We start from the raw sequence: 24,377 nt of genomic DNA on the forward strand, positions 1-24,377 counted from the left end.
TTTTCCCTGTTGAAAAATTTAATATTTAAAATACTTAAATTAAGCAAACAATAATAGTATGTATCTTTGAATTGAATTAGGTATTGATATAAATTAAGTAGTATTTACCTGTTAGTGTATCTGAAAGTGAAACTGGAATGGCTTTTTTTGTTAACTGAACTTCTGTATTTTGTGAGGTACTAGCAGAACAATCTAAGTATGAAATTCCACACATTTCATCTGATGCTAAATAGAAATAAAATAAAAATGTTTTAATACCGGTATTTGTATTTTTAATCAATTTATTTTTGACATTTACCTATTAAATTATCTGAAAATTTAACTGAAACAGCTTTCTTTGTCAGCTGAACTTCTGTGTTTTTTGAGGTACTAGAAGAACAATCTAAGTACGACATTTCACTAATTTCATCTGATGCTAAATAGAAATAAAAGAAAAGAATTTCAAAACCAATAACTTACATAACGGAAATTCTGAATCATTTGAACACTGAATTAAAAAAAAAATAAGTGGTAGTTACTAAAATTATAATTTGTATATTTAACATAATAATTATTTATACACATACTTATATTTATATTAATGTAATACCTAAATAGTATCTGAAAAATTGTAACAAAGTTTTCAGAATTATGCTTGTACCTACAATTGTTAAACATTAAAATACAACATTACCTATCTAATCAATTTTTTATTTTTTATTATACAAAGCTTATATAAATTAACTCACATTCTGGTAATAGTAATGTAGGTGTAGAATTATGATTCAACTTTTTTGTACCAGGGCTATGACATGATGAGTCGAAGTGTAGATCGCACATGACGTAAGACTCATAAATCTTCTCATGAGCCATACTTAACAACTTTCGATTGCCCGATCGTTTAACCCATACAAGAAAACGTGGAATATCGTTTTTAGGAAACCTGTGTTTGGTTATTCCATTTCTACTGTGGCAACCATTAACAACACACAGCGGAGAAGGCATATTATATTGTGCTAAACAGTAAACACTATAAAACTATAAAGAAAAAGCTAAGAAAATTGCACGGAAAATTAAAAAAAAATACAATGAAAAAAAAAATACCGATGACTACTATTATTATTATTATTATTATTATTATTATTATTACTATTTTATTTTCGGTAATCATGGTAACAATTTTTTTGTTATTATTATTTATTTTCCTCATTTTTGTAACATTTTTCACTGATGATTCGCTCCTATTGGTCGCAAGAGTAGGTGCTTATGTAGTACAATTTTAGGAAAATCCACCAGAAAACTTCGGAATCTGGATGTAAAAAAACAACAACAACTGTCACTGCAGTTCAGCAGTCGGAATAGGAGTAAGGTAAGTGCTAATTTTAATAAAAATAATTTTATGTAAATTAAAGTAAATAAGCACATATCGGGTTAAAAGAACCTACAATAGGTGTCCTGATCATACCGGTTCCTAAATAGTTTTATTCAAATTATTTATATTTTTTATTTTGAATAAAATATTAAGGGCTTATCCAATCTAAGGTGGTAAATTTTGGCAAAATTTGCATAATTTAGCGTAATTCCTACTGAGCTAAACTTGGTTTTGGCTATTTATAGATTGGAAAGTACATATCTCTACCAGCGATAGCCCGAGTTACGTAATTTCGTATCCATCGTAATTTAATTAGATAGATAATTGCAATTAAATTTAATCTCCACAATGGTTACGAAATGCATTAGTGAGTTAAATATTGTAGAAATTAACCGGGAATTGTCGATACGTGGTATTGAGACCGGGGGGTCCAAGGCCGATAAACTCCTAGCACTAGAGGAGTATATTAGGTCTAAGGAAAACATGGATCCAAAATCAGTACGGTTTGGGGTAACTGACGGGACGTCAGCCCAGTTACTGGAAGATAATACATCGGAGGTCCAGAACAGTGGTGAAGAGGGCAAATCTGACGGAGATTTTATAAACCACTTTATGGAACAGATGTTAGATAGACTGGAGGGGCTGGAAACAACGGTCGACAAGCAGCAGCTAACAATTGCTACTCTCAGCGAGAGCGTGGAACGCTTGGAGCGGGAGTTAGCCGAAGAAAAGCTTAGGTCGACCGAACGGGTGGCGCAAGCAAGTTGCGCATGCCGTGGGGTTTCCCCCAAACCCTCTACCAGCATTTTGTCCGGTGAAAATCAAAATGGCCCGGGCAAAAGTCAAAATCTTCCGGTCAAAACTCAAGGTGTGAGTTTTGAAAGCCGTTGGGAACATACGGAGCAGATTGGCCGGGGAAAACCCGAGAAATCGGGAAGTATCCGGAGTTTCCGGTAACCGGTCCGGAGTGTCCGGTGAAATGTCCGGTGTCTTCGGTGATCTGTCCGGAGTGTCCGGAGAAGTGTCCGGTAGAAGTGATGGGGAAGCGTTACGGAGTAATCTCTCCGGTGGAAAACGTGTTCACTTCGCGGACAGCCTGCTCATTCCTCAAAATGAGTTGAATATGGCCCGTGCGTCGATACCAGAGTTTGCTGGCAAGAGGGAGGAAGACCCGGTGAGGTTTTTGCTCCAGGCCGAAGCAATACTTGAAGAAACTGGTATCCACATGGCTCGATGGGTGACCGTGTTGGCCCCTCAGCTAAAGGCACAGGCAGGTACATGGTGGGGAACCATGAGGGCGTTGGACTTGCCATGGCAAGAGTTCAAGTTTGAGCTTTTGGAAAAGTTCAACGGGGACGAATTACAGTCGAGCCTACAATCGGAACTGTTAAGTACCACCCAGACCAAGGCCGAAACACTGGGAGGGTATGTGCTTCACAAGTACCAGTTGTATCGGAGGTTAAATCTTGGTCTGACTGAGGAAGCGGTGGTGATGTCGGTGATTGGGCTCATGCGTGATGAATTTAGAATTCATGCACGCATTGAACGGCTGAAATCGTTCAGTGAACTACGTGCGCTTGCACATATTTTGGATGGTAGTAAGGCTGTAGTACCGGATAAGGCGGGAGAGAGCACCAGCGGACCACCAAAATTAAAATGGTTGGATAGGAGAAAAGCTGAGGATGCAGAGTATGTGGTAGTCATGACCACTGGCAAGCTGCATGTCCGAAAAGAAAGTCGGAGTCGGGAAACGCCAGAACGACCGGCGGGACCGCCGGGTCCCGACCGGCCAGGAAGTAACCGGCGGAAAAGTCACGAGTCGTCCGAAGAGTGGTAAGCAACGGAGTTCTACTCGGTCAGTGAGTAACGTTTCGGTACAGAAACCACAAATTACAAGAACTGACCCAAAGAAATGGAACTTCGGAGCGTTACGGACCGGAGACTCGGGAAAGGATCCGAATAAATCGGACCAAAAGAGTTCTGGACCGGAGAAAACCGGTAAGAACGGAAATCCTCCGGAGGAAATCTTCGGTTACCCGAAGTGGACGTTCGGAGTGAGAAGTTGTTCGGTGAAAACCGTCGAGCCTCCGGGGAAACACCGGAGAAAGCGCCGTAGCCTCCCGAGGAAACTCATTGAAAGCGATGTTCCAGAAAAGGAACCACAATTCGTGACAATGAGTCGGGCAAATGGCAAATCGACGGAGAGGTGGTCGAACCACCCGGACAAAAGGTGTGGAAAATCGAGCAGGATTGAAAATGTTTCGGACAAATGTGAAGATATAACCGAGGTGAGTTATCCTTCCGATAAAAATGTCGCGAACAGCATTTCAAGTGATGCGGAACAAGATAAGTTAACACAGCAGTTGTTAATTTGTCCGGTCACATCCGAAGATTTTCCCGAGGAAATAGTTCCTTATCCACGGAAGACGTGCAAAAGGAGAGACTCAGATACGGACTCAAAGTTTGAGTTGCGGCAACGTTTCTCGGATCTGCGGACGTGAACGTGCGTTTGAGTCTCCAGCCATTGCAACGGTGTCAACGGGGAAAACTAGGGTATCGGATGTTCCGGTACCGGCCATAGAACTTGAGTTTGCACTCGGGGCAGTAGTAGTGCTATTGGACTCCCAGGCGGCGAGGACTTATGTCAAACCGTGGGTGGCAAAGAAGTTTGGCCGAAGTTTTACCGAAGAACCGGAGATTGTCCGGATGGCGGACGGTCGGACCCGAGAAATTACGGAGTTTTCCGAATTTCGGGCCCGGATAGTGGATATGGAGGTAAGCTTCAAGGCAGCAGTGTTAGACGCTCTCATTGGAGATGTCTTCCTGGGCCACGATTTCCTCGTGGAGCAACAAGTCGCTTGGGACTATAGTGGTTGCATAATCCATTTGGGGAAAGAAAGACGGGTTTCCGTGAGTTGGAGAAATCCAGTAACTCCGGTCACCGTAGGAGTGGACTTAACGACCGCAGTTTTACCGGAAGGAGAGTACGGTACGCGGGTCAAAGAAGTCTTATGCCAATATCCGGAGGTGTTCTCCGGAGAGGTAGGCAGAACTCGGGTGATAGAGCACCAGATCCGTTTCAAGGATCCAAATCCGGTGGCTCTAAATGCTTACGGGTACTCCCGAGAGAAAAACGAGGTAATTGCCGAGATGGTGCGAGACATGGAGGAACAGGGGTTTGTTGAACCTAGCATATCTCCATGGGCTGCACCGGTAGTACTCGTGAAGAAAAAGGATGGTTCACGCAGACTTTGCGTTGACTATCGCCGTCTGAACATGCAGACGGAGTCGGATGCTCACCCAATGCCGGATCTCCACGACATGGTCCGAGAAATGGGCGGAGCGAAGATTTACAGCACCATGGATCTGAAATCAGGATATTGGCAAGTGGGTCTCTCCGCAGAGACACGTCCACTGACAGCGTTTAGGACCCAAAGGGGATTATTCCAGTTTAGGGTAATGCCTTTTGGACTTAAAAACGCCCCCGCCACTTTCTGTCGCTTGGTAAGCGAAGTCTTCCGTGGGTTAGTTGGTAAATTTGTGTTGGTTTATTTGGATGATATTGTGGTATACTCTGAGAGTCCCGATCAACATCTAAACCACTTGCAGAGAGTCTTGGAGTGACTCCAGTCTTACGGTCTAACGTGTCAACCCAAAAAATGTACATTCGGGGTGGCACAGATCAAATTCTTAGGTCACGTCGTGGACGGTGAAGGAATAGACCGGGAACCGGAGAAATTGACGGCGATTCAGGAGTTACCGGTTCCAAAAAAGACAAAAGACGTGTTGCGCGTGTTAGGCGTTTGTGTTTGGTACAGCCACTTCGTGCCACACTATGCCGAGATCACAGCACCGCTCACGAGTCTGTTGGCCAAAGGGACCAGATGGCGTTGGTCAGAAATTGAGCAAGAGGCGTTCCGGAAGTTGAAGGAGTCTTTGGTGTCCGCACCACGGCTCTGCCCTCCTCTTCCGGGTAAGCCATTCAATCTACAGACCGACGCAAGCGAAGTCGGAGTTGGTGCCGTGCTCTTCCAGCGGGGGGAGAGTGGCGACAGGAAAATCATATCCTATGCCAGCAAAAAACTTAACCCAGCTCAGGGAAGATACTCGGCAGTCGAACGCGAATGTCTAGCCATAGTTTGGGCAGTTGACAGGTTCAGGCCGTATCTTGAGTCTGGTAAGTTTATGTTATTTACAGATAACGCGGCACTCCGTTGGTTACAGCAAGCTCGCTGTACCAACAGCAAACTAACGCGATGGGCGTTACAACTCGGGGCTTTCGATTTCGAAATCCGGCACGTGCCCGGAGTAGAAAATGAAGCAGCCGACGCGCTATCCCGTTGTCCGGCGGGACCGAATACAGTGGACGAAGAATCGTTGGAGAATAATATCCACGACCCCCCTGTGATTCGGCCGGGAGCGTCCGGAGAAATGTTCGGAGTCTTCGGTGATCTGTCCGGTGGGGCCGGAGGACCCAGAGTGGGTGTCACCCAGTGTGGTGCGATCCAGCCGAAGAAGGATGACGGAAACGTCACATTGCAAGCTGTCCGAGAGTGGCAACAGAACGACCCGAACATACGGGAGATAGTTGCCAAACTCTCCGGAGACGGTGCAAGGTTCGGGCGTCTGCGGAAGCTGTACGTCATGCGGGACAAGGTGTTGCACCGCCACCCTCGATCCATCGCGAATGGAGAAGAGGGGGTGGTCGTCCCAGCTGACAAGGCCCAAATTCTGCTGCAAAGGTTTCACGACCACGATACAGCGAATCACCCAGGGTGGAAAGAAACGTACCGAAGCATAAAGAGTCGTTTCTTTTGGGCCGGTATGCGTGAAGCAGTGCGTAACTACGTGCGGGCATGCGACGTCTGTGCACGGGTAAAACCACTGAATCGTAAACCTGAAGATCGGATGTGCACCAGGGTCCCACGTCAACCTTGGGAGGTACTGAGCATCGATCTTATGGGTCCGTACCCACGGACGCAGCGGGGTAAGACGACGATTTTGGTAGTAACAGACTGCTACAGTCGCTGGGTAGAGGCCTACCCTTTAGGAAAGGCGACGACCAAAGCAATTGTGGACACATTCGAACGGGAGTTGTTCCCACGGTTCGGATACCCGAGGGCATTATTGTCAGATAATGGCCCGCAGTTCGTGTCCAAGGCCATGGGAGAGGCACTCAAGAAGTGGGGAGTGGAAGGTTGGACGACTCCAATTTACCACCCACGTGCCAACCCGGTAGAAAGGCAGAATCAAGAGTTGAAGAAAGGGTTACGAACCTTGCTTGTTGATAAGCCTCATCATCTGTGGGATGTCTACCTGCCACACGTGTTGTTCTCCGTAAGAAATAGAGAAAACCGAAACACCGGACAGTCGCCGGCCAAAATGATGTTTGGTCGGGAGATCAAGGCCCCCGGAGACTGGCAGCTTGAGTTGGCTGAAGAGTCACCGGACGACGGCAACAATGGTCCGGAGTTGTCCGGAGCACATCAGAACCCTCCGGTAGGAACCGAAGATTCTCCGGCGGAACAGGATGATGCTCCGGCGGTAGAGGGGGGTTACCCGGTGGTTTCCGGCCCCAAAAGCCCTAATACCCATATACCCCCAGAATCCCCGGGAAAAGGCAATCTGGCAGTAAGGGATTGGGTATACTACAAAGCGCATCCGCAGTCAAGTGCGGAGAAGCGGTTTCACGCGGGGTTCGCCCCGAAATGGTTAGGTCCGGTTAAGTTGGGTAAGCCACTAGAAACCGGAGTGTTCTTGACGGAGGGTAAACACCCTACCAAGTTACATGTCTCAGCGATGAAGCGAGCTGTGGGACCGTCAGAGAACACTAACTAATCATACCTTGTTTTAGATGGCAGAACGAGGTAACCCACCACCGACCCGCAACAACCGGCCATCCCGTGGCATGATCGCCACACATGTGGAGAAGCTCCGGGCGATGGCCACGCAGTTGTTGCGGGAAGCCAGGAGGCTGACGGGCGAGGGTCCGGACGACGCGGTCGGAGGTTGGTCAGCCGAACGGGCAGCCACCGCTTCGTTCGGCCGGATACGGGCAAGCCCAACAGCTTGGGCGTTGTTCGAGCGTGGTTTCGCCGAGGGACGACGGTCCACTCGGGAGACCACCCCTCAGGCCGGGGCAAGGACGAGGGCTGGACCGCCAGGCCGAGTGCCACCCCGACGAGCGGTACCGGCGTATCAACGCCATGACGTACGGGACCGTCAGGGCCGGTTCCAGCGTCAAGGTCAGCAGCCCGCACCGCAGGCACCCCCATCGGCGGCAACAGTCCCACAGCAGCCACCGGTCCAGCCGCTGCAGCCACCATCGTCTCATCCAAAGCCACCAACCCCACACCTCCAACCCAACCACCCAACCACCAGTTACCCTCCAACCCAGCCGGCCCAACCACCAGCTACACCCGAGGCGCAGCTAGCAGTCGTGGAGCGGTGGATTGAGGAAATGGAGGTGACGGCAGATGCGGACGCGGACAGTTAGGGCCGAGTAGGGTGGTCGCGTTTCGCGGACTTGGGGGGGAGTATGTCGCGGTCGTTATCGCAACGACCGCGGCTGCTCTATTCTCGTCCGCGATAACGCGACTGGAATGGGTCGCGCGGCGACCGGTCCGGCCGCCGACCAGCGACAAGCAGTCTAACCTGAGCAACGGTCGCCGGACGTGCACTTATCGTAAAGGCATTATTAATTATAATTAATATCGTTTCTTAATAAAGAGTGTTTCCGCCGTGAAAAACCGTGTCGTTGTTATTTATTCCGAACCAGACACCTACAAGATGGCACATTATTGTATTTTACCCACCGTAGTAAAATAAAAAAATTATATGACTTTGAAACTTAAGTGTTAGGAATTATAAGCTTACGTACACATCTCGCGGGGTCCGCAATCCACCACGTGTGGATTGCCTACATGATAATATACTGCTCGCATAATCATAAGAGAGTCTCACGGCAACGGCAAGCAGAATGACTATAATATTATGACTTGAGTAACTCACTGACTAATAAACGTAGAGCCTGAACAATGATAGATCGATGCTTACAATTTACACGGTACATTCGTAAAATCGTACCACAAATTTAGTGTGCAATAAGAAAGCATTTTACAAAATTCGCATATTAAAGTGGTGGTTTTACAAGATTTTTGAGAATCAAAACGGTCAATGAAAATGTCTAAGTTTTGAACACCGTTAAACCGAATATTAAATAACAAATTAATCAAAATTCGAATCATATTATATAGAATTGGCATTTTTAACGGGCAACGAAGTGCACGGGGTCAGCTAGGATACCGATGATTACTAATGAATACTCGTTCGAATTTAAACAAGTCCAATTTCCTATAAAGCTTTGTTTTGTTATGTCTATCAATAAGGCACAGGAACAGACACTGAAAGTTGCAGGCCTTGACATCACAAATCCCTGTTTTACCCACAGAAAATTTTATGTTGCTTGCTCCCGTGTCAGTTCGGCAAAAAATCTATATGTGTATGCGCCTCACCAAAGAACAAAAAATATTGTTTACAAAAAAGTATTATAACCTTAATGGAAATGTGTACAGAGATAATATATAAATTAATAAATAAAAAAGGTACAATATAAGAAAATAGTAGTTTTTCATCATATTTTTTTTATATAAAATAGTTGAATACCTTCTGGGCGAAGCCGGGTAAACCAGCTAGTTTACTATATTTATGCCATGCATAATAACACCATTGTCAACTAAAGATGAATTATTATTATGACATTGTCCCGTTTCATTATTTGTTAAATTATTTATGTGTTTTTAAGACATGTTTTTTGAAACTACTCAATGTTTGGAATGATTGAGAACAATTATTTTTTTTTACATCTATAAGTACTTTAAGGTCCAAGTAAATGCATGACTTTATAATGAGTAACAAGTGAGGCCAATGTTGGTGTATGTACTTCAAAAGTATAACACAGCATTTTTTATTTTAAATGTAAAAACTGATTGAAACTTGGTAAGATTTAAAAATTTAATTTACTTTAAAAATAACTGTAGATTAATTAGTTGCCTAATGATAAACCTATGAAAAAATATACCTTAATAAATCTTAGCCCAAGTACTTATACTTAACAAGGTAAGAACATATTTATAAAACGTTTTAAGTTGCAATATTAACAGAGTATGGAGTATACAATTGTCAATACAAAATGTAAAGACAAAATGGTATTGGGGTAATAGTTCCTAAAATATATACTGAAATATAAATCTAAATACAATATTATACAATAAATTTTAATTTGTAATATGGTTAACTTACAGAGAGTAGAGATACAGAGTATGGAAATGTAGGAAAACACAAAAGGATAAAACTGAAAACGCCAAGACTAAGAGTTGATATAGGCTAATAATTAGTTCCCAAATTAATTAACTTTTAGAAAAATTATAGTTAAATATCATTCTAAGTATTTATTATAGTAGGTACTTACGTGAAATTTTAACTTCTATTCTGCGCAATACAATAAATAAATAGAGTCACGCACGGTGTAAGAAAACGTCACGACAAAGGTAAAAAAAAAAAATGAATAATTTCTAACGGCACAATACAAACACCAATACACTTCGTTTAACTCTTTGAAGGGCAGTGGTTAGTATATTGACCACCTTTTTTTACCGTTCAAGGACGGTGGTTATTATTTGAACCCCCTATCATTATATTTTTCATATTTTTTCTACAGTGGTTAGCACAGAAACCACCTTGTTATCAGTTTAAACATACGAGTATTGGCCAAAAATTGGACTTTGACCTGGATGTTAATGGTAAACTATCAATGTTAACACTTAATTTTATTGGGATCTTATTTTCAATGTAAGAAACATGAGGAGCTAAGATTTTAGTAAGCATAAACTCTACACCTAGATGTATATATGAGCCAGGATGAACAATACTAATTTTGTGGTTGTTTACTTTAGGAGATTGTAGAAATGTTTTAGCTGTTTTTGGTACTTTTTACCAACAGATATCAGAATTAACAACAGTTCATCAACGCAGTTATGTGAAACGTGGTATTTAATCATCCAATTACGTAATTTTTCACTTAAATAATGGTTTTTATCATGATCTGTTAAAATAGGATTATCGTAGTTTGTGTTTTTATTACTATTGACTTTTTCATGAGTATATTGAAGCAAACCATCATTGGTTGAAGCAGAAGATGTATAATTTTCAACTGGAATTACAACTGTTTCACATTGACTTGGTGTATCACCACGTTTTAGTGGTTGTTCTGGACTGATTATTTCTTCATTCAAGTTTTTGTTGACCAAGAAAATCTGTTTGGATACATCATCTTTTATACGACGCATAAAATGTCTTTTAGTGATACGCTGAATTGATTTTTTTTTTCGGACCTTACATCAGTTAAAATTAATTATCAGTAAAAACTATCATTAAATCTACAGCCTTAATAATTACAGCCAAGGCTGGGCATTTACTGAATTAAAAAATTAAAGTTAGTTTAAATTTTAAGTTACATAGATAGCACATTATTTTTTTTAGAGGTAATCATATTTTATTTATTTATTTGATAACTATAATTTAGTATGGATGGGATTGTTAGGTAAACAAATAATTAGAAATTATTTTTTTGTTGCATTTTATCATTAATTAAAGTATTAAAATTGAATGTATATATTTAGTACTTACAGAAATACATTTAAAACTGTAAGAACTCTATTAAATTACCATTACATTTGTAAGCTTTAAAAAATGTATAATTTTTAATTTTATATAAAAAAAAGTATCAAACTGATTTTTAACTTACTTTAATTTTCTAGTAACTTGTAACTTTTACAAGTTTAAAAAATAGTTTTATTGCTTCTTACCCAGTCTTACATTTATACTTTTAATAATAGTTTGTAATATATAGTGCAGAGGTATATTATTTATGATCACTATTTTAAAGAAACTAAATATTGCAATGAAATAACTTAGCAATCTGTTTATATGAAATATGAATTAAAAAAAAAAAAAAAATTGTTGATAAATCAATAAATAATTTATTTAAAAATAAAAAAAAACCATTTGTCTTTGATAGACCTTACAATAAAACAATATAACATTATTAAAAACTATTATAATTTATCATCAAAATGGTAATATTTCATTTTTTTTTCTCGATCAAAGCGTTGAGATCCATATCTGAACTAATCCTTCACGTGTGTCTCAAAATCTGCTTCTGTTGATGAAAATTTATTCACAGCAATATCTGAAATATATTAAAATTATGTAGTAATTTTTTATTATATTTTGGAATTACTTAAAGTGTAACTACCTTTAATAATTTCTATTATTTGAAGCCCACGAAGGTGATTATGCTGTCTAAAGCTAGTCCAAGTATATTTGGTTGAGAGCTCGTTTGTGAAAAATCTTTGTAAAGTTCTTTTTATAAAGTTTTTTGAATTTGTTCCACCAATTCTAAATACAACATTTGTTCGCGCCAAGTGCAGCGCGATCGTGTGGCAGGACTGCGTACGTTGTCCCACTGTCAGAGTGTGATAGCGTATCTGTTATCAAGCTGATAGTGGGCCGCGTGCGCAGTGTTGCCATTGTTGGGGATTTTTCCTTTTTCCGGGGATTTTGAAAAGTCCAAAAGGAATTAAAACTCGATTGAGGATTTTTCATCTTTCCGGGGATTTTGAACTTTTCAATTATTTTAAAATATTTTTATCTTAATATTCAGTTTTTATTAAATTAATTTACGGTTCATCAATCTAATAAATATTTTTTCTAATAGTAATAAACATTATAGAATATTGTTGTCTGTAGATCTATAAATTTAATCAATAATAAAAATATTACTCCAATTTCCATTTAATCGGTATTCGGTAATAAACCCGATACTATTATTTATAAACCTTGAGTAGGGACCACGATTTAAACATAGATAAAACAACAATAATTATTGTTGTCACGAATTAAAATATAATATTTTATAGTATGCTTTATATTTGTATAGTATATTTTAATTTGTGGTTGTTGTATAATGTATATTATATCTATGGATTTAAATTTTAAAAATAGACGAAGATTTCAGAACCTATATCTTTATATAAACCTATATTTCTAAATGGGTGGTGGCAATACCGATTTATCAGTATTTCCAGAAATAATAACAACCTAATATTTCCAGTTGTGTCATATAATCGTTCTTAATATATGCCAGTATTTACTATTTTCATGTTTATAGGCAGGCAGGGCCTAAAATTAAGATATTTTGCTACTGCACAACTAACACCACACCAAAATATTTAAAAATATTGAACATTATACTATATATTATTTAACTTTGTTGCATAATTTTTATTTTATATTATTAATAATTATTTATATAGTACTATATATTATTTATAAAGTTATTAAAATATAAAATAAATCATTCTCGGGTTACCTTTATAATGACAATTTTTTACACAGTACCTGCATTATTCTTAAAAAAAAAAAAAATAGAAAAGTCTTATATATAAAAATATATATTTGATTAAAATGAAACCAACCTTAAGGTTTTAGTCCCTGATCTATATAGTAGACATATAAAGAAGTAATAACTAAAGTTTATATAAATTAATTAGAAACAAACACATCTCAAGTATTAGATAAACATTTTATTAAAAATTATAAAAAAACAAGTAATAAAAACAGTTTTTAATACTAAAGTATAACAATATCACACGGTTACATCTGCAGTCTCTTCCTTGACATTTTTTTTATAAATACAAAATTATAACACTATAAATTAAATAAAATAGTCACTGGTAACATTTGTATTTTGAAGTTTTTCAAAATTAAAACATAATGAAGTTAATAATAAAGTAGTAACTCATAAAATTCACCTTTTGAATTTTTTAAAAATTAAAACATAGCAATACTAATAAACAATAGTAACTTGTATAGTACACATTTGAAAGTCTTGAAAATTAAAAACATAACAATATCAATAAAAAAATAGTAACTTATAAAATAATAAATATGTTTTTAAAAGTTTTGAAAATAAGAAACATAATAATTTCAACAAAAAAACTTATTTAAGGTTTTGAATAACAATATAAAAAATTAAAAAAAAAAAAGTTTCAATTGTACATTTTATATGAATGCTTGCAAACCAATATCAGGTGAAACATTAAATTCATAACAATGTTGGGCTTGAGTAATTAATAAATTTTTTGAATGCAGTATACCTGTCATTGTATCTGTAGAAATACGATTGCGGATTTTTGTCTTATTCAAATTTATGGAGCTGAATAACCTTTCAACGGATGCACTACTGTGAGGTAGAGTTAGTACATAAGATACAAAACTGTTCAATGTAGAAAACTCTTCTAAATTATCACCATTTTTTAAACCTTTAACTGTTTTCCAAAATTCCATTAACTCTTAATTAAAATCTAAATTATGATTTCTTAGAAGTCTCCACTCTCGATCAATATCATTCATGTTTATATTTAGTTTGGGGAAATTAGCTACTATAGGAGCAACACTGATCGTTTTTTTTTAATATTTTTGGGGTCCAAGACTGTTATAGATTTTAATAATTTCATGTGTTCCGAGTTAAAGGGGAATCGCTTATATATTTGATGACTACATCTATTATATAAAAATAAGTCCGGTTTTCCTCCCTGACGCTATAACTCCAGAACGCACGAACCGATTTCCACGGTTTTGCATTCGTTGGAAAGGTCTTGGGCTCCGTGAGGTTTATAGCAAAGAAAATTCTGGAAAATTCAGGAAAAATTCAACAGAAAAGTGGGGAAATCGTTTTTCACATACAGCGCCATCTATTATACATAGCATGTACTATAATACTTTAAGAAGCGCCATCTATCCAGCAAATAATCAACTAAATTATTTTTGGTAGTCAATGGCAACCATTTAAACAAAATAAATCATTTATTTAAAATGTTTTTAAAAATGCATGCAATAGACATACAAACTTAATCGTTGTCATAGTAAAAAAAGAAATTAAAATTTTTATACATAAAAATGGAGACAAAAATATATAAAAATTCATCAATTGAGAACAGCTGAACCGATTTCGCTAATTATTTTTAGGAGTATTTGTTATTGTCTGGAAAGGTTTTTACGAAAGAAAATTTTTAAAAAGTCACCGAATAAGTAGAAAAAGTACAAAATCTATTCATTGATGTCTGGGATTTGAACTCGATACCATTGTCTTTATTTACTCTATGGTAGACATCTAAACATCAGCTCGATGTACAATCAATATAATCTATGGTTTCTAATAGTTATTTTAGTTAGTTATGTATAATACATAGCATGTACTTCAAACCAATAGCAACGGTGCGTGATAAAGTGTGTGACAGATAGTCATTATTCTCTGCTCAGTTAATTTCATTTAAGCTCAGTGTAAATTATGTGGATCGTGCATTTGAAGTTAAATTCAACACTCTGTCCATAGTCCAAAATGCCTAGAGAACGACGTGCGAACATCGGCCGCCGCACAAGACATGCAAGCCAGCAACAAGTCTATTCAAGGAACTTAAGAGAAGAAAGACAAAATATAATAAGAGAAAATGACCGATTGAGACATCGCGTGAGCACACGAAGATCATTGGCATCATACAATCGCTTGGCATTCCAATATGATCCCACTGCGAACTACAGTGATGATGAAAATTTGGATATTGGACGAATGACGACTATATGCCGATATTGCAATGCGGTAAAGTTCAAAAGAGAAACGGTTGGATTGTGCTGCGCAAGTGGAAAAGTCAAACTGGATCCATTACTTACACCACCACAGCCACTGAAAACATTGTTTGATGGAAGTGATCCCGATTCCAGCCATTTTCTTCAACACATCCTTGAATACAATAACTGCTTTCGCATGACTTCCTTTGGAGCTAATATCATTCGAGAAGGCGGCTTCATGCCGACTTGCAAGGTAAAAGATACAACACACATAACCAACACATAATTGCAACACATAACAACTTCATATACACCACACACTACACCATCACACGATTTACAATGTATTCATGAACAAATTTTAATGATTATTTGCAATTACAGATACAAGGTCAAATATATCATTTGCATGGTTCAATGGTGCCAACACCAGATGAACCGCATCAATTTCTGCAAATATATTTCATTTCGTCGATGGTGGATCAGCTGAACGTGCGGTGCAATATACAGGGAGCACAACAGTTAAAGAGACGAATTATTGAACAGTTGCAAGCATTTTTTCACGCTAATAATGCTGTGGTTAATATGTTCAAAACAGCATTGGAACGAATGCCATCGGATACGCACAAATTTGTCATAAGAGCGGATTGTACTCCAACAGGTGAACATGTGCGAAGATTCAATGCACCCACCGTTAATGATGTTGCTGCAATTATTGTTGGCGATCCAACTAAATCACGAGACATTGTCGTTCAGCGAAGAAGCAATATCATGCATCGTGTAAACGAGACACATCGTTTGTACGATGCGTTACAATATCCAATCATTTATTGGCAAGGGCAAGACGGATACGACATCACGTTGAAGATGGTCGATCCAATTACAGGTACAATATTCACACACTAATTATTTCCATTATTACTTTTATTGGTTTCCATTAACAATTCATTTAATTTTGCATTTTCAGGAGTATCAACGAATAATAAAAATCTAAGCGCAATGAATTACTATGCGTATCGTATGATGATTCGTACACATGAGGAGAATGTCATTCTGAAGTGCGGTCGGCTATTCCAGCAATTCGCTGTCGACATGTATGTCAAAGTCGAGACCGAACGTTTAGCGTTCATCAGATTCAATCAGCCAAAGCTACGATCTGAGGACTATATACACTTGCGTGATGCTATTCATTCAGATGGTGATGTTCAGAATATTGGACGACTGACGATTCTCCCATCAACTTATATCGGAAGCCCACGCCACATGCACGAATACGCTCAAGACGCTATGACGTACGTGTGAAATTATGGAACTCCGGATTTATTTATTACGGTCACATGCAATCCGAAGTGGACGGAAATTGAACGCGAGTTGGAACCGGGTCAAAAACCGCAAGATCGCCATGACATAATCGCCAGAGTATTTCAGCAAAAACTCAAGGTTATGATGGATGTGCTTACTAAGTATCGAGTTTTTGGTGACACACGTTGTTATATGTACTCGGTGGAATGGCAGAAGCGTGGACTACCGCATGCTCATATCCTAATTTGGTTGCTGAACAAATTACATTCAAATGAAGTGGATGACATCATATCAGCTGAAATTCCTGATCCAGTCACTGATCCCCGTCTACTCGACATTGTGACGACACAGATGGTGCATGGACCGTGCGGTGCATTAAATCCATTATCGCCTTGCATGGCTGATGGAAAGTGCACAAAACGATATCCGCGACCGTTAGTTGCTGAAACAGTCACAGGGAACGATGGATATCCAGTTTATCGTCGGCGTTCAAAAGAAGATAACGGTCGAACTATCAAAGTTAAAGTTCAAAATCAAGAGATTGAGATCGGAAATGAATTCATTGTACCATATTGCCCGCTGCTATCACGAATTTTCGAAACACATGCAAACGTTGAGAGTTGTCATTCGGCCAAATCAATCAAATATTTGTGCAAGTACGTCACAAAAGGCAGCGACATGGCTGTGTTTGGTATTGCGTCGGAAAATGTGAATGACGAAATCAGCAACTTCCAAATGGGCAGATACGTCAGTACTAATGAAGCACTGTGGCGATTATTGTCATTTCAAATTCATGAAAGATATCCCACAGTTGTACATTTAGCAGTGCATTTGGAAAATGGCCAAAGAGTTTACTTCACTGAGGCTAATGCGGCACAACGAGCTGAGAGACCACCATCGACAACATTGACTAGCTTCTTTGCAATGTGTGAAGCAGATCCATTCGCAGCGACGCTGATGTACGTTGAAATGCCCAAGTATTACACTTGGAATCAATCAACAAAGAAATTCAAACGTCGCAAACAAGGAACCCCAGTTCCAGACTGGCCACAGGTGTTTTCAACTGATGCACTAGGTCGTATGTACACTGTTCATCCTAGAAACGATGAATGTTTTTATTTGCGACTGCTGTTAGTAAATGTACGTGGACCGAAATCATTTGCGCATTTGAAAACTGTGAATGGCCACCAATGCCAAACATATCGAGAAGCATGTCAACTATTGGGTTTGCTGGAGAACGATTCTCATTGGGATTTAACACTTGCAGATTCAGTTGTTTCATCAAATGCGTACCAAATACGAACGCTGTTCGCAATTATCATCACCACATGTTTTCCTTCACAACCAATTCAGTTATGGAACAAATACAAAGACGCCATATGTGAAGATATCTTGCATCGCTTGCGTATTCAAACGAATAATCCTGACATCCAAATAACCGATGAAATCTACAATGAAGGATTGATTCTGATTGAGGATCAATGCTTGACTATTGCAAACAAGCTACTGATTGAAGTAGGAATGATTGCGCCAAATCGATCGATGCACGATGCATTCAACCAAGAATTAAATCGAGAGCTGCAATACAATGTTGATACATTGCAGGAATTCGTTAGAAATAATGTTCCGTTGCTGAATGAACAGCAAAAACAAGTATACAAAACATTAATGCAAGCGGTGGACAATAATACTGGTGGTCTATTCTTCCTGGATGCACCTGGAGGAACAGGGAAAACATTTGTCATTTCATTGATTTTGGCCACTATTCGATCAAGATGTGACATAGCTTTGGCGTTAGCATCATCTGGAATTGCGGCGACTCTTCTAGATGGCGGTCGTACTGCACATTCTGCGCTTAAGTTGCCACTCAATTTAAACACAATTGATACTCCAACGTGCAATATTTCCCGATCCAGTGCAATGGGAAAATTGTTAATGCAATGCAAGCTCATTGTTTGGGATGAGTGCACAATGGCACATAAGAAATCACTTGAAGCACTTAACTTCACACTGAAGGATCTTCGGAGAAATAACAACATCTTTGGCGGCTTGATGATATTGTTGGCAGGCGATTTCAGGCAGACGTTGCCAGTAGTTCCCCGTGGAACGCCTGCAGATGAATTGAATGCTTGCCTAAAGGCATCACCTTTATGGAATAACGTAAAAACATTATCGCTAACCACTAATATGAGAGTTCAACTTCAAAATGATCAAAGTGCTGCACAATTTTCCAAACAATTGTTAGATCTTGGAAATGGAAAAGTCCCAGTTGATGCGACATCTGGATTAATTACTCTTACCAACGACTTTTGCCGATTTGTAGACACTCAATTAGTTCTTATTGAAAATGTTTTCCCAAACATTAGTGAGAATTATAAGAATTATGCTTGGTTAAGTCAACGAGCAATTCTTGCAGCAAAGAATAATGATGTCCACGCACTGAATTTCACCATTCAATCAAAAATTGCTGGCGATTTGGTGACATACAAATCCGTTGATTCAATAACAAATCCCGATGATGTAGTAAATTATCCAACGGAGTTTTTGAACTCTCTGGAGATACCAGGATTTCCACCACATAACTTGCAACTGAAAGTTGGTACAGTTATTTTGATACTGCGTAATTTGAATCCACCGCGACTTTGCAACGGTACTCGACTTTCGGTAAAGAGACTTATGCCGAATTTAATTGAGGCAACCATTATTAACGGAAAGTACGCAGGTGAAAATGTATGTATTCCTCGAATACCAATGATTCCGACTGATCTTCCGTTTGACTTCAAACGATTGCAATTCCCAGTTCGCCTTGCGTTCGCAAATGACAATTAATAAGTCGCAAGGCCAATCGCTTAGTGTTTGCGGGATAAATTTGGAAAATCATTGTTTTTCACATGGACAGTTATACGTTGCGTGTTCACGAGTTGGGAAACCATCCGCTTTGTTTGTGTTAACGTCAGACCAAAAAACAAAAAATGTGGTTTACCAAAGAGCACTACAATGAAACAATTAAATAACACTTCATTTTAGTAGGTAATTGAAATGAATTTATTACTGTTGTGAAATGAAATAAATATTTTCCTTTTCAAATATATAACAAAAAAAATTTTTTTTCTTTATCTTTTAATCACCAAACGAAATGTTACATAAAACGAATCTGGTGGCGAAACGGAGTTCGCCGGGTCTGCTAGTCTATTATATAAAAATAAGTCCGGTTTTCCTCCCTGACGCTATAACTCAACAACGCCTGGACCGATTTCGCTCATTCTTTTTTTGTTAGGGTCGTAATTGCCAGGAGAAGGTTCTTAGGGACGAAAAATTTGAGAAAGTTATCGGGTTAGAGAAATATGACGAGGTGGTGATGAAATACAGAAGCGCCATCTATCCAGCAAATAGTCAACTAAATTATTTTTGGTAGTCGATGGCAACCATTTAAATAAAATAAATCATTTATTTAAAATGTTTTTAAAAATGTATGCAAATAGACATACAAACTTAAATCGTTGTCATAGTAAAAAAAGAAATTAAAAATCTTTATATATAAAAATGGAGACAAAAATGTATAAAAATTCATCGATTGAGAACAGCTGAACCGATTTCGCTAATTATTTTTTAGTAGTATTTGTTATTGTCTGGAGAAGGTTTGTACGAAAGAAAATTTTAAATAAGTCAACCGAATAAGTAGAAAAAGTGCAAAATCTATTCATTGATGTCTGGGATTTGAACTCGATACCATTGTCTTTATTTACTCTATGGTAGACGTAGACATCTAAACATCAGCTCGATGTACAATCAATATAATCTATGGTTTCTATAGTTATTTTAGTGTGAAAATTTGAAATTTGTTGAGTAATTTTTTTTTAGTTCACAATAATCTATATATCTTCTATCTTCTATATATATAAAATAGAGACAAAAATGTATAACATTTCATCAATTGAGAACGGCTGGATCGATTTCGCTCATTCTTATTTTTTTTTGGTCGTAATTTCCAGGAGAAGGTTCTTATGTAAGAAAAAGTTAAGAAAATTGCACGGAAAATTAAAAAAAAATACAATGAAAATAAAAAATACCGATGACTACTATTACTATTATTATTACTATTTTATTTTCGGTAATCATGGTAACAATTTTTTTGTTATTATTATTTATTTTCCCCATTTTTGTAACATTTTTCACTGATGATTCGCTCCTATTGGTCGTAAGAGAAGGTGCTTATGTAGTACAATTTTAGATGTAAAAAAACAACAACTGTCACTGCAGTCCAGCAAGAAAATAAACTATATTAAGGTCACTATTGATTATAATTGAATATAATAATTATAGACCTGTTGTTATATTTTGTTAAAACCATAACAACAAAAATAAGAATTCGCAAAATAAGCCAATGTCTACAGTAAATTTCAAATTCACAGCAATAAACTAACATAATAAGTTATACCAAGTTTTATTGTTTTACCAACAGGCAACAATATAAAAACCACGAGATGGCACATTATTGTATTTTACCCACTGTAGTAAAATAAAAAAATTATATAACTTTGAAACTTAAGTGTTAGAAATTATAGCTTACGTACACATCTCGCGGGGTCCGCAATCCACCACGTGTGGATTGCCTACATGATAATATACTGCTCGCATAATCATAAGAGAGTCTCACGGCAACGGTAAGCAGAATGACTATAATATTATGACTTGAGTAACTCACTGACTGATAAACGTAGAGCCTGAACAATGATAGATCGATGCTTACAATTTACACGGTACATTCGTAAAATCGTATCACAAATTTAGTGTGTAATAAGAAAGCATTTTACAAAATTCGCATATTAAAGTGGTGTTTTCACAAGATTTTTGAGAATCAAAACAGTCAATGAAAATGTCTAAGTTTTGAACACCGTTAAACCGAATAGTAAATAACAAATTAATCAAAATTCGAATCATATTATATAGAATTTGCATTTTTAACGGGCAACGAAGTGCACGGGGTCAGCTAGTTCAATATAAAAATTGAGACAATTGGTAAAAAATTCATGTTTGTCTTGATTTGAAAAATTATTTTCTTTTGAAAAAGCTACTGCACAAACACTACCCAAATATATTTCTTCGGAGGGCAAAAAGTTTGAAGGGTTCCTATATTGTAATTTAGAAACATCAGTAGATTGTATATATTCTGGTTTTAAATAACAATCTAAAATAGCTTTGTAAGTAGTTGAGACTTTAGAATAGACATTGTGAATTTGAGGACTTGGGGATTGAAACAATAAATTTAATTTTGTTAACATTGGCAATACAAAGTCTAGAAAATGTAAATAAAGTATCGTAAATTTATTTGATAATTTGGAAAAAATTTATTCCGCTTTTTTATCAATTAAATACTGACCTTGGAAGTACAACTTTAATGCTTGATATTGTTCAATCGTTCTTTTTACACTAGCATGCAGCGAGAGCCACCTAGTTTGGCTTGGATGAAGGAGCTTGAGAGGTTTACTTTCTACAAAGGTTTGAAATTCACTAAACTCTGTCTGTAGCTTGAAACTATACTTTATGTACACATAAAGTTCTCTGACCAAGTCTTCAACAAAATTTGGTATTTTCTCACAAGCGTAAGAAGCACACAATGCCAACGAATGGCAAATGCATTTCATGACAAATATACCCTTTACTTCATTTTCCAACAATGTCTTGACTGAATGGTTGATTCCAAACATTGAAGCAGCACCGTCTGAAGCAAATCCAATAAGATTCTTCTGGTAAGGAATATTGTTCTTTTGAAAGAAATCCATAATTGCCTCAAACACTCCATTAGCAGTCGCGTTAGAAATTTCTTGAAGGCAAGCAAATTCATCTTTCACAATAAATTGATTGTGATCTACCATACGGACTATAATCGCCAAATGTTTTACCGACGATTTATCTGTGGACTCATCGATAATTATGGAAAAATATTGGGCTTTCATTTTAGACACAAGAATTTCAAAGGCATACTTTCCCACTACATTTTTAACTATTGAAGTGGCTTTCGTTCTGTTGCAGGAAACATTTTTAAGAACTTCCGACTCCGGGGCTAATGTTTTTACAAGTTGAACCAGGTGATCTGAAGTTCTGAGAGATATGTTATGTTCCGTTATAAACATAGCTAAACGAATTTCCGCCTCTTTCCTTTTGTTTTCTAAACTTTGAAACTTTGCAGTATTGCACATGGTATCGATACGAGTCGTGTGGGAAATTACCTTGACATTCTTCTTATGTTTTTCTGATTTGGAATGTTTCCGTACTGCAGAGAGTCCTCCCAAAAAATCACCATTGCACAATTTGCAATGGAAGTATGTTTCACCCTTTTTGCTTGAGGAAATCCAAGCTGAAAATTCATTCATAGTTTGCCATTCCTTCTTGTATTTTGGAGTGTACGGTTTTTTTTTTTGGCCAACCTCTAACATTTTCAACTTCGTCGCTTGAAGACATTTGAACGATTCTAAAGAAAAGAGTAAATTATTATAAACTAAAAATTGTACAGTTAATATACTGCTCACACTTATTTTGAGTAAGTAAATAACTTACTTATAAATGTTATAGCGTGTGTAACAATGTTCAACAGACAATCAAACAACTATATTTAAGACAACATTAATTTAACTCTTGCATTATACTTTATAGTCCAAACAACAACGTATTATTAGAAAAAAGAGTTTTAAATTATAATACTTAATATGTTATAATTGATAATATAAATAAAAAAATTCAAAAATGATAACAACACTAATATTTCGTCAACGGTTTGGTATACCGCGATATACTAGGCGAGTTGAGTCGAACCATATTAGATATTATATTATAATATTATAATTTATAGTACATTCACGTATATGCGTCAGAGTTAATAAATACATTGAGATCATCGAGATAGATAAGAATATTTATTCTTATCTATCTCGATGAATAAATCACAGATATCTATACTAACGACGTATAGTATAAATATCAGCTGTGGAATAAATGAGAATATTCTTATCAGATATCAAGGGAATTTACACTATCACATCATATTCATGTTATTATAAATCACGTTTTAAGATATACCTACAGCCGTATATCTATAGCCGTGTTATAAATACATACATTTTGTTTTTATATTAAACAATTTTTTTTTTTGTATATTATTACGGTAGTTAAAATAAGTCGAGGAAAATCCGAAGATTTAGAGAAAAATTTCGAGGAAATTCGAGGATTTTTAATTAAACTTGAAAGGATTTTCTATTTTTTCATCTGGCAACACTGCGCGTGCGACAGTCCGTTATTACTTCTTGAAATTTATATTATTTGTATAGTTTATTCATTATGGTTTTGTCCGCTTCTTTCTATTTTTATTATTTATTACTTTTTTTTGTATTGTTTTTGCTGCGCGGCAGTGTCATCAATTATTTTGCTAAACTTATTATTTTATTGTATCTCGATGACACTGTCCGCAGCAAAAGTTATAAAAGGCTGGACGCACCAGCTCCGATCGCCTTTTTCCCGTCATTCTTCGGTCCGAAGACATCGTTCTGTTTTTTTTTGTCATTTCATTATTTTCAAAGCACATGTTGCAGAGTTTCTTTTTCATTCTTTTGAACCATCGTGTATTGTTAAAATTTATTGTCTGGTAGAGTATCGTTTCTACTTTCTAGTATCACTCTTTATGCAAATTATGAATTATATATTTCCCAGCAGGATGGTCATTTTTTTGTCTGAATTCAGTTTTGTGGTGCCATCCTGTGTTATTCGTAAGCAGTTATCTTAAAGCGGTCGCACGTGTGCGGTTGTTCTTAATATTAAGTTTTTTATTGTATTATTATTTTAAGTACGTCCCCCGCACGGTCGCGTGGGATAAAATCCACCGCTTAAGGAACTGCCTGTATTGTGAATGTGAGTACCTACCTTGTTTTATACATATTAAGTTATATTTTATACCACTGGATTCATATTTTACATTATATTAATTTGTATTCTTTGGCCGACTGAGGCATATATATATAATATTCATGTGCTAATCAAGCAC

General features: G+C 37.4%; 4 protein-coding genes across 4 annotated transcripts; 3 read left to right on the plus strand and 1 right to left on the minus strand.

Moving 5' to 3' along the window:
* The first annotated feature begins 7,205 nt into the window (after nucleotides 1–7,205).
* Nucleotides 7,206–7,847, plus strand: LOC126554073 (WAS/WASL-interacting protein family member 3-like). The gene has a single exon (XM_050209184.1). It carries the CDS (start codon nucleotides 7,206–7,208, stop codon nucleotides 7,845–7,847), a length of 642 nt encoding a protein of 213 aa, XP_050065141.1.
* Nucleotides 7,848–14,665: 6,818 nt separating this feature from the next.
* Nucleotides 14,666–16,342, plus strand: LOC126554074 (uncharacterized). The gene is made up of 3 exons (XM_050209185.1): nucleotides 14,666–15,293; nucleotides 15,425–15,926; nucleotides 16,008–16,342. The coding sequence occupies exons 1-3, from the start codon at nucleotides 14,814–14,816 to the stop codon at nucleotides 16,340–16,342; spliced, it is 1,317 nt and encodes a 438-aa protein (XP_050065142.1). The 5' UTR covers nucleotides 14,666–14,813.
* A 144-nt stretch (nucleotides 16,343–16,486) lies between these two features.
* On the plus strand, nucleotides 16,487–19,171 carry LOC126554075 (uncharacterized). The gene has a single exon (XM_050209186.1). The coding sequence runs from the start codon at nucleotides 16,487–16,489 to the stop codon at nucleotides 19,169–19,171; it is 2,685 nt and encodes an 894-aa protein (XP_050065143.1).
* Nucleotides 19,172–20,272: 1,101 nt separating this feature from the next.
* On the minus strand, nucleotides 20,273–22,779 carry LOC126554076 (zinc finger protein 862-like). The gene is made up of 2 exons (XM_050209187.1): nucleotides 21,723–22,779; nucleotides 20,273–20,343 (listed from the first exon to the last, which is right to left on the minus strand). The coding sequence occupies exons 1-2, from the start codon at nucleotides 22,777–22,779 to the stop codon at nucleotides 20,273–20,275; spliced, it is 1,128 nt and encodes a 375-aa protein (XP_050065144.1).
* Between the last annotated feature and the right edge of the window lie 1,598 nt (nucleotides 22,780–24,377).

Source organism: Aphis gossypii, unplaced genomic scaffold, assembly GCF_020184175.1.
Source record: "Aphis gossypii isolate Hap1 unplaced genomic scaffold, ASM2018417v2 Contig00429_ERROPOS248183, whole genome shotgun sequence".
Classification (NCBI taxonomy): domain Eukaryota; kingdom Metazoa; phylum Arthropoda; class Insecta; order Hemiptera; family Aphididae; genus Aphis; species Aphis gossypii.

Excerpts from the sequence above, each read along its gene's own strand:
- LOC126554075 (XM_050209186.1), top strand. The coding sequence starts at position 16,487 with ATGGATGTGCTTACTAAGTATCGAGTTTTTGGTGACACACGTTGTTAT.
- LOC126554074 (XM_050209185.1), top strand. The coding sequence starts at position 14,814 with ATGCCTAGAGAACGACGTGCGAACATCGGCCGCCGCACAAGACATGCA. Across the intron at positions 15,294-15,424 it reads GCTTCATGCCGACTTGCAAG|ATACAAGGTCAAATATATCA; the intron begins GTAAAAGATACA and ends TTGCAATTACAG. Across the intron at positions 15,927-16,007 it reads GATGGTCGATCCAATTACAG|GAGTATCAACGAATAATAAA; the intron begins GTACAATATTCA and ends TTGCATTTTCAG.
- LOC126554076 (XM_050209187.1), bottom strand. The coding sequence starts at position 22,779 with ATGTTAGAGGTTGGCCAAAAAAAAAAACCGTACACTCCAAAATACAAG. Across the intron at positions 20,344-21,722 it reads ATTAAAGTTGTACTTCCAAG|AACCTTCTCCTGGAAATTAC; the intron begins GTCAGTATTTAA and ends TTCTTACATAAG.
- LOC126554073 (XM_050209184.1), top strand. The coding sequence starts at position 7,206 with ATGGCAGAACGAGGTAACCCACCACCGACCCGCAACAACCGGCCATCC.